The 10,451-nt window shown below is 45.5% G+C and overlaps 1 protein-coding gene across 5 annotated transcripts in view; it reads right to left on the bottom strand.

Moving 5' to 3' along the window:
• Nucleotides 1–5,070: 5,070 nt before the first annotated feature.
• TESK2 (testis associated actin remodelling kinase 2) overlaps nucleotides 5,071–10,451 on the bottom strand; it is a 121,570-nt gene continuing 116,189 nt past the window's right edge. For all 5 annotated transcript variants that reach the window (XM_073357891.1, XM_073357890.1, XM_073357892.1 and 2 more), the window contains one exon: nucleotides 5,071–10,245. In XM_073357891.1, coding sequence (XP_073213992.1) covers nucleotides 9,242–10,245 — 1,004 coding nt within the window. In that variant the 3' untranslated portion in view covers nucleotides 5,071–9,241. The remainder of the gene's footprint in view (nucleotides 10,246–10,451) is intronic.

The raw sequence follows: 10,451 nt of genomic DNA, 5'->3' as shown, positions 1-10,451 counted from the left end.
GTCTAACTGATTGCAATGTTTGGGGTCTGGAAGGAATTGCCCCCTGGGTCAGATTGGCAGAAACCCTGGGGGTGGGGGGGTTTGCCTCCTCTGCAGCATGGGGCACGGAGCACTTGCAGGTTTAAACCAGTGTCAATGGTGGATTCTCTAACTTGAAGTCTTTAAATCAAGATTTGAGGACTCCAGTAGCTCAGCCAGAGGTTAGGGGTCTATTTCAGGAATGGGCAGGTGAAGTTCTGTGGCCCCTTCTGACCTTAAAGTCTATGAGTAATGTGTGGCTTTTAGAGCACCTGAATAGTTGCGCTTTAAACGGAAAGTGACACTCAACCTGAAGTAAAGCAGAGCCGTGACTCTGCTACACAGGAAATTGAGGCATAACTAGTAAGAGAACTTAAAGTATTTAAGTCTCACTTACTGGACCATGCTGCACTTCCCAGAAAGGGCCTGCTGGGAAAAGGCCCTCATCCATGTCTAGAAAGAGGCGTACATCCCTATCATAGCACAAAGCCAGCTTGCGCTCTTCCTTGCTGATTATAACTAGAGTAGTTCTCTATTCTTGTCCTACCATCTTTCCTTCACTCTTATTCCCACCATTTTAGCCAGTGTTTCATCTGGTCTTGAATTTCATTTCTTGGGAGGTCACAACTGTGCTACAGTAGCAGAAGACTGTTGTGGGAAATAGGGAAGATACTGACCCAGGGCCCATGGACACTGGTCAAGAGTAACCAAATACAGCAAGAGCCTGGTACAGTTCAGCAGGAAGGAATGATTTCTGAAGCAGCCAAGTTGTGGTCAACCCCTACCTAACAGTAGGCTTCTCCATCTCTTACTGGAGCAGGATTCAGATTCTAAAGGTCAGAAGAGACCATTGTGATCATAGAATCATAGAATATCAGGGTTGGAAGGAACCCCAGAAGGTCATCTAGTCCAACCCCCTGCTCAAAGCAGGACCAATTCCCAGTTAAATCATCCCAGCCAGGGCTTTGTCAAGCCTGACCTTAAAAACCTCTAAGGAAGGAGATTCTACCACCTCCCTAGGTAACGCATTCCAGTGTTTCACCACCCTCTTAGTGAAAAAGTTTTTCCTAATATCCAATCTAAACCTCCCCCACTGCAACTTGAGACCATTACTCCTCGTTCTGTCATCTGCTACCATTGAGAACAGTCTAGAGCCATCCTCTTTGGAACCCCCTTTCAGGTAGTTGAAAGCAGCCATCAAATCCCCCCTCATTCTTCTCTTCTGCAGGCTAAACAATCCCAGCTCCCTCAGCCTCTCCTCATAACTCATGTGTTCCAGTCCCCTAATCATTTTTGTTGCCCTTCGCTGGACTCTCTCCAATTTATCCACATCCTTCTTGAAGTGTGGGGCCCAAAACTGGACACAGTACTCCAGATGAGGCCTCACCAATGTCGAATAGAGGGGAACGATCACGTCCCTCGATCTGCTCGCTATGCCCCTACTTATACATCCCAAAATGCCATTGGCCTTCCTGGCAACAAGGGCACACTGCTGACTCATATCCAGCTTCTCGTCCACTGTCACCCCTAGGTCCTTTTCCGCAGAAAAGATCATCTAGTCTCACCGTCAGTACAACACAGGCCACAGAACATCCCCAAAATAACTCCTAGAGCAGAGCTTTGAGAAAACCATCCAGTCTTGATTTTCAAATGGTCAGTAGTAAATTGTTCCAGTGGTTAATTACTCATTCTTAAAAAATTACCCCTTATTTCCAATCTGACTTTGTCTAGTTTGAATTTCCAGCCACTGGATTGTTATACCTTTCTCTGCCAGATTGAAGAACTCATTATATAGTATTTTTCCCTGTAGGTTCTTATAGACTACAGTATAGGCTGGATGAATGGACTATAAGATGGATAGAAAGCTGGCTAGATTGTCGGGCTCAATGGGTAGTGATCAATGGCTCCATGTCTGGTTGGCAGCCGGTATCAAGTGGAGTGCCCCAAGGGTCGGTCCTCAGGCCGGTTTTGTTCAATATCTTCATTAATGATCTGGAGGATGGTGTGGATTGCACCTTCAGCAAGTTTGCAGATGACACTAACTGGGAGGAGAGGTAGATATGCTGGAGGGTAGGGATAGGATACAGAGGGCCCTAGACAAATTAGAGGATTGGGCCAAAAGAAATCTGATGAGGTTCAACAAGGACAAGTGCAGAGTCCTGCACTTAGGACGGAAGAATCCCATGCACCGCTACAGACTAGGGACCGAATGGCTTGGCAACAGTTCTGCAGAAAAGGACCTAGGGGTTACAGTGGACAAGAAGCTGGATATGAGTCAACAGTGTGCCCTTATTGCCAAGAAGGCCAATGGCATTTTGGGATGTATATGTAAGGGCATTGACAGCACATCGAGGGATGTGATTGTTCCCCTCTATTCGACATTGGTGAGGCCTCATCTGGAGTACTGTGACCAGTTTTGGGCCCCACACTACAAGAAGGATGTGGAAAAAGTCCAGAGGAGGGCAACAGAAATGATTAGGGGACTGGAACCATGACTTATGAGGAGAGGCTGAGGGAACTGGGATTGTTTAGTCTGTGGAAGAGAAGAATGAGGGGGGATTTGATAGCTGCTTTCAACTACCTGAAAGGGGGTTCCAAAGAGGATGGATCTAGATTGTTCTCAGTGGTAGCTGATGACAGAACAAGGAGTAATGGTCTCAAGTTGCAGTGGGGGAGGTTTAAGTTGGATATTAGGAAAAACTTTTTCACTAGGAGGGTGGTGAAACACTGGAATGCGTTACCTAGGGAGGTGGTGGAATCTCCTTCCATAGATATTTTTAAGGTCAGGCTTGAGAAAGCCCTGGCTGGGATGATTTAGTTGGGGATTGGTCCTGCTTTGAGCAGGGGGTTGGACTAGATGACCTCCTGAGGTCCCTTCCAACCCTGCTATTCTATGACTCTAATCAAAGCAACCATCAACCTTTCCTTGGTTAGTCTCAAAGAGCTTACTCTATTTAGCTTATCACCGTAAGGCAGGTTTTCTAATCCTTTAATCATTCTTGTGGGTCTTCTGTGACCCCTCTCCAGTTTATCATTCTTCTTGAATTGTAGACACTAGACCTGTGTACACAATTCCAGCTGTGGTTACACTGGTGCCAAATACAGAGGTTAAATAACCTCTCTACTCCTACTCAAAGTTCCCGTTTATGCATCTGAGGATCACATCAGCTCTTTGTTCACAGCATCTCACTGGGAGCTCGTGTTCAGCTGATTATCCATCCCCAAATCAGAATCACTGCTTCCCAAGAGAGAATCCCCCAGCCTGTAACGTTTAGCCATATTAAAATGCATATTGTTTGCTTGCACTCAGCTTACCAAACAATCCAGATCACAGTGACCTGTCCTGTTATTTACTGCTTCCTGCCCCCATTTTTGCGTCGTCTGCAAACTTTGTGATAATTTTGTTTTCTTTAATAAAAATATGACCTAGCATGAGGCCAAAAACTGATCACTGCAGGAACTCAAGAGAAACACACCTATCAGCCAGCTTTTAGCCTACTGAATGCATGCCGTATCACGTTATGTGGTACCAAATCAAATACCTTACAATACTGTGAGTGTATTAAAACACTATTAGCTGCCAAGGCATCTAGCCCAGGGGTTCTCTCAACAAATGTTCTGGTGGCCTGAGTGTGGCCACCAACTCTTGCTGGTGGCCGCTCTGACAATTTTTCCTAAAATACTTAAAACTTTAGGAAAAACTAACATATGCCCATAGACATGTCCAATCCATTGTAATCTATTTAAGCATGGTGTTTTTGCAGACTCAAAAATAACATGCAGTTGTCCCTATTCTTTACTGGACCTAAACAGAAACAGGTGCTTGACATGGTTTGCTGTTTTGGGTTGATGATTTTTTATTTTGGAGACTTGCTAGCTAGTAAATCCGCTATTGTGAAAAGTGATATTTGTTAATATCACATTTCACAGCCGATTTACTCAGCCCTGGCAAGCTGGGGGACAAATTAAGCCCTAGATGGGGAGGTGGATAAGGAGGCAGAGGGCCAGCGGCAATGGGGGGCGGGGGTGTGTGGCTGGAAATGGAGCCCTCTGTTCGAAGCCTTGTGGCTGGGAATGGAGCCCTCCATCACATGGCCAGAGCCTGCCGCCTACCACTGAAGCCCAAGCCTCACTGCCCCGGGAAGGTGGGAAACTCACTGGTTGCCTGCTGCTACAGTGTTTGTGGTTCCAGAAGGGGCCCGGGATTTGCCCTGCTGGTGACCCTGGGGGAGGGAGGGGTGGCTGCTTTCCCCCCCACCAAGGCAGCTGTGGCCACTAGAAAAGCCCCTGGTGGCCACATGCAAGAACCGCTAGTCTAGCCCATCTCCAGATTATGCCTGTGCCTATACAAAGCTTTAGGACAGAGCCATGCCTTGTGCACTTTAGGGCTGAAATGGCTCAAAGCCCTGCTGCTTCCACCACTTCCCTTGGGGCGTATGTATTTATAAAGGCTAAAACAGCAACTAAGTGATCACAACCCCACGTGTACATACACAAAACACCTACCACAGAGAGCATCCCTCACCTGGCTTTACTGCAGTCTAGGTGTCTTATTTCTATTGTAGATAAGTTCTTCAGGGGTATTTAAGCATCTAACTCTCTCTGAAATCAATGGGAGTTAAGTGCCTTTGAGGAGATGAACCAGCTCTCACTGAAATCAATGGGAGTTAGATGCTTTTAAATACCTTTGAGGATCTAGGCCCTTGTCTCATTTCATCTCTCTACAGTACCATACATGCTCCTGGTTTTCTGTCCTTTGGCAACACCATCGCTGTCTGCCAAAGAACAAGGTAGGCTGCTAATGCTGTGGGGCAGTCCATTTCCAGGTGCTGAGCAGCATAAGACACTTCGGGAAGAGACAATGGATAAGTAACCCGGACGCCAACATTGCCCTGAGTAGGATGCACGTGGGAGGCTGTTTTTTTTTTTCTGGTACCACTGCATGTAACTCAGCACTTTACAAATAAAGGCGCTATATGAAACCAAATTTGTATTTCATACCTAGGAACTGTGAACACTTTAATGAGCTTATAGGATAGTCAGTTTTTCCACTTTTGTCCTCTTGACCACAAGAATCATGGTTTTCTTTTATTTTTATTTTGAAAGCAAGTTGGGAAACAGTTTACAAAAACTGACCAAGAAAAAAAATTATGAAAATATTTAACTAGATTCATCTTTGGTTACTTCTTATTGCAGTTCCAATAAAACATACACCATTTCCATAGTTCAAAAAACATCAAAAGTCAGAAGATCAATCAACATAAAAACCAAGATTTGCTTTCTTTACATATTCATAAATATCCCCAATATTAGAAAAAACTTGTTTTGCAAAGATTTTTTTCTGGCAGTGTTAACTTACTATTGTACACAGGCTACAAACTTCTTCCTAAGCCTTTAATTACAAGTTTAGCTATTTACAGACTGCAAAATATTAAGACATAAAACTCCTTCATAAATATGAAAATAGATCATCTTGCAAAGATCTTTAAACTTATTTAATCAAATATCCACCTGCCCAAAAAGGTTATTTGTTTTTGCATAGAAATGTAGTGACATGCGGTATAACAATAGCATTAAGTGCAAACAGGAATTATTCAAGTGTCTTTAGTTGTACTGGCAAGAAACGTTCTGTACAGCAACACCTTTCAACAAAGCAGAATAAACCTATTGTAGCCCTTTGCCCTGCATCTGCTTCTTGTCAGGGGCAGCAATTTACCATATGTGCTCTCTTTCTTGTATGTCACCAATCAACAACAACAAAATAGCTTATAACAGACATTTAAATGAATCCAACATAGAAACAGCTAAAGTGAATTTAAGTTAGATTTCTTAAGGAGACGTAGCAGTGTCTAGAAATAGTTTAAAAAGCCAGAATTGCATCTATTAGAAAAGTCAAAAACATGATAAAATTCAATCGGAACAAAACAACTTTTAATCGCATTACTGTAAAAAGAGGGGTTTGCCTGAACTCATTTTTAGCAGTTTGTATTAATGGTCATCAGTAGCTGGGAGAAGCTGCCTCACAGTATGGGCTACTAGTTATTCCACGTAGGACAACAGCATCTGTGGAGGGACGAGCGACCAAGCTCCATCTAACCAATCTAGTCTGGCTCTGCGTGGCCAGATGGACAGTTAACGATTAGTGTTAACCATATCAGACCGCAGAAAGACTTGGTTTTCGGAGAGACTTACCAATTGAAAAACCAGACTTACATTCACGTGCCACTCCCACACATAACCTGGTACTTGGGAAAGATGGCACGTTAACAGTCCAGCACCATTCCTTGGCATTTCCATCTCTGTGACCTATCTCCAACTTGGCACCGCAGGCTGGAAGCGACAGGGCCGTGCCCTACAGCTGGCTTTCTGTTTAAAAAGTGGAATACTTTTCCCCCCAACTAAAATTATTTTAGCCATGGTGTTTATACAACAGCTGGGGAATACAGATTTTAAAAGATACTGAAGCAAGGAAGCAATTCACCCAGGGCAGGAAAAGTCAGTCTGACTGGAGCCATGGATGCATCCCATGCCTGTCAACACAAGAGCTTCACAGTCAAGTTTAACAGAAGAGCTGAAAGCAGAGCTTCCAGTGCAACAGGCATCCCCAGCGAGATGCTGTGGCAACAGCATCATTGTTTTAAGATCTAACAAACACAAAAGCAAACGAGGCGTGATTTCTTTACTCAGTCTCTCCACTGGGACTGAAGGGAGAAGTAGGATGCTGGTTAGATTCCCTGCAATCCAGTGAAGCTTCCAAATATAAACACTTCTTGTTATTGCTCATTTGCCTGAAGTCACAAACCTAACCCTGCCTTGTGACAATAGCAGCTGGTGAGGATGGTTTCCTTTGCGAATGGCTACAATTGTAAAACAAGCATCAGCTGGATGATTGTTACTTTGATTAGCTAGATAGTTTCTCAGCCTTGAACAGAAACTGCATGTATGTGGGTAGCACCTGCCAGCCAAGAAGCTCCACAGTCGCCTCCCAAACCCCCCCACCCCCCCGAGAGGATGCACAAGGACAGAAAACCTGCCGAAGAAGAAGGGAAAAGGACTGCTCTAGAAATCAGCACCTTTTTGATGGAGGAGGAGTACAGGAGCAAAGAAGGGTTAAAAGACCTTATTAGGGATACACATTTTTTCTTTCATGCTACCAAGACCTGTCCCACTGGCAAGGGCTGTGCTAAGGAATTCAAGGAGGCCCAGGGATTCCTATTTAATTCTTCACAGCCAATGGGAAGGGGCAATGCTGCTGGCCACTTTCACACAAGCACTGAGAGAGAGGAAATCTTAAGTAATTCATGGGCCAGGAGACAATTTACCACCCCACAAACCCAGGATTCATCCCTCATTCTCAAACAACTTTCCTAGCTGGTCTCTAAAACCCCTTCTTCCTCATCCTCTATTTCTTTGGGGTGAGACAAGCAGAGGAATAACCTAATTTCCATCAAGGGACACTGTTGCTTTATATTTCCTCTCCCACCATCAGTGCTGGGTTCTCCCAAGGCTGCTGCATGGAAACAAGAGTTTCCACATTAGTACTTGGGGTGAAATTCCCAAGTACCAGGGGCCATCAAGTGATACAGAGGGCCTGTTGTAAATGTCAGTCTTACAGATAAGCTGATATGTGGCCCTGTGAGAGCCCGGAATGATAATGCAGGCAAAACCCCACACATTCTAATCTCAGGAAGTGCAGGTGAAAGGACCATACAGGAAGCTGTGTAAATAGAACCACAGGACAAGCTTTCTATGTCTATCTACCACAGGGCTAGTACCTGCCTCTCAGACACACACAAATGTGCCCACAGTGGCTGGCTTTAAACACACTATTGTTTCTTTCAAATTTACATTCTGGTGGAAAAATAAAACTGCACTCAGAAGCAAATGGAGATACACTTGCCTGTTACTTTCTCTTTGCCAAAGCAATACAGAACATTGAATTTATGGGGAGAAACTGATTTTCTTCAGTGTCTCTAACAAGCCGAAAGCCTTTATCATGAGTCTGTCCTAATCCCCTTCTCAGTGAAAAGCTTCTTTAGATTTGCATGAACATTGCTGAAAGCTTTGCTGCCAACATCCATTGCACTATAGGGTTTTTATTCTTTGACAAATGTATCAATCAAGCTGCTTGGTGTAAATAGGGACAGATTGTTATTGCAGTTACACCAGCATCACATTAGGAGGAATGGGATGTCTGACAGGACGGGAAAAGGGTAACAGGACCCTTTTGTCTCTGGGTGACTGATTCGAGCCTGGCCAAGTCAGCAGTGAGTGCCGAGTTTGGTGCTGTTTGGTGAGTGTATGTGGAAAGAGTTGATGGTGTCAATTCAGTTCCTCGTGGACAAGTGTCCACAACACAAAGCTTTTATTTGCGGTTTCATGAGAGGCCAGTGAATGAATGTGCCTGGTGTCTGAGCTCCCCTTTCAACCCTACAGTAATCTCCCTCTGTGGCAGGTTAAGATACACAGACAGCTGCGTGTCTGGGGAGAACCTGAAGTGTTGTGGCCTGTGCTGTTCTAGGGATGCACATGGGTCTTCAGTCTCCAAGGCTGTTGAGCCAGCGTGTTTCACTGGGACTAACAGATCCTTGTATCAGAAACTGAACCCCAGGGCACAAGAAGCATACAAGAGAATAGTTTCCTCCTGTTAATCAGCAGGTACTTGGCGTGCTGCTAAGTTTTCAGACTGCTACCAGCAGAAGATTTGTGTTTTCCTTGCTTTTGAGATCAGTTTGTTCAAGAGTGTGCTGTGAGCCTGCAGATCCTGTTAGAGCTCTGAAGGCATTTATATCTGCCTAGCACTGTCCAAGAGAGAGCCTTTCTTCCAATATTAGACAAGGCTCCCAACTGAATTCACACGCACCAGCTAGACAGAGTGCTAAAGTGAAAGATGCAGGGCTGTGGTTCAAATCACTTACACACTACCAAGCTCCTGCTGCATACAGCCCTGCAATGATTATAGGACCTTGTGGGCATCCTGCCCGATGCTGGTTGCAGTAGTTGCCTCTTGTAGTGAACTAAGGGATGATGGACACATTTAAAAATAAAATAAAAAAAAACAACAACCGTCTCTTCAGATGCGCTTTGCAGCCTCCTGTTTGATGGCCGGTTTCTATGATCCACTGAAATATCCAAGACTTAGCACTACAGGAAAAAGTTAAAAAGTAAGTGAATGGGGACAGTCTGTCCCCACAAGAATGTATCTGGGTTTTAAGCCCTCTCCTTAAATGTCACATTTTGACTGTGTGCCACCAGATGCTGACATATTAGGAGGTGCCAGTGAAAGTGGGGCAGAGCTGTCCATATCCAGCACTTCAAATGACAACGTCTCTCTGCCCAGCTCCACAGAGGGGTTAACACTGAATGGAGATTTGGAAGCCTCTGGCAGCAAGTTCTTCCGGATCTCATCTTCCACCTCCATGTCTTCAGAGCTCGCAAACACTCTCAAGGAGCTGCCTTCCTCAGAGTTGACTGAATTCTGGGCTGAGCGCCCCTTGTATCTTAGGGACTCGGACTGAGCCTGCACTAGCGGTTGGTTATATCCTGGATCCTCACTTGTGTTTTTAACAGGACAGAATCCATTTTCCTCCTGGGACTCTGGCCAATCGGAGTAGTCCATGTCCTCCTCTTGCTCTGGCACCGAAGGAGAATCCTGCCTGTGAGATCTGGCCTGAAAGGGAGGGATTTCTGATACTCCATACTTACTACTGCTCAGGAGTTTTTGCCGCATCTCAGCCCCTAGCTGGGTCGAGTCACACCTACTGACAGTTGAACACAGACCCCCAAAAGGGACATAATCTTTATGCAGAAGTTCGGGAGAGACTGGGAGAGATCTGCACCGCCTCCCAGGGGGGAAAGAGAATTCCTGCCAGTCCGTGCTATAAACCTGCCTGGACAGGGACTGGCTAGTCTTCAGGCAGTCCTCTGCCTCTGGGGAGTGCAAGTCAAACACAAGGGAGATCACAGACTTGCTTGGCATGTCAAAAAATTTGATCTTCCCCCCCTTCAGGTCTTCCCTGGCATTGAAGGGGTTGACTTTCCGCGCCGCCCCCTTGCTTGGTGTGTAGTAGGGGTCCTGTACATTGATCTTCCGGGAGGGCTTGCGGGAGAAGATATCTGACTGACTGCGTGACAGCAAGATGTTGCGGCGTGGGCGGGGTGACTTGGGCGGGATCTTGTCATCCAGTGAACTCAATCGCTTTATTCCTTGTCCTTTTTCACTCAGCCCTGAAAAGGAGAAGAGAAACACCTTTAGCTTTGTGGCCAGACATGCTGCTGGCCTGGCTCACTCCGTCTGAATCACAACCTTACAAGGAAGGGGGAAGACTCCTGACTTATAAGTGATGCTCTCTTACAGGGAGCATCCTCCACAAACACACGCTCTTGGGTTACCTGCACGTTCTTGTATGGGATCCCTGCGAACAAGGAAGGTT

Source organism: Lepidochelys kempii, chromosome 8 (assembly GCF_965140285.1).
Source record: "Lepidochelys kempii isolate rLepKem1 chromosome 8, rLepKem1.hap1, whole genome shotgun sequence".
Classification (NCBI taxonomy): Eukaryota; Metazoa; Chordata; order Testudines; family Cheloniidae; genus Lepidochelys; species Lepidochelys kempii.
Note: the sequence above shows the minus strand (reverse complement) of the source record. Positions and strands in the feature narration are given on the sequence as shown.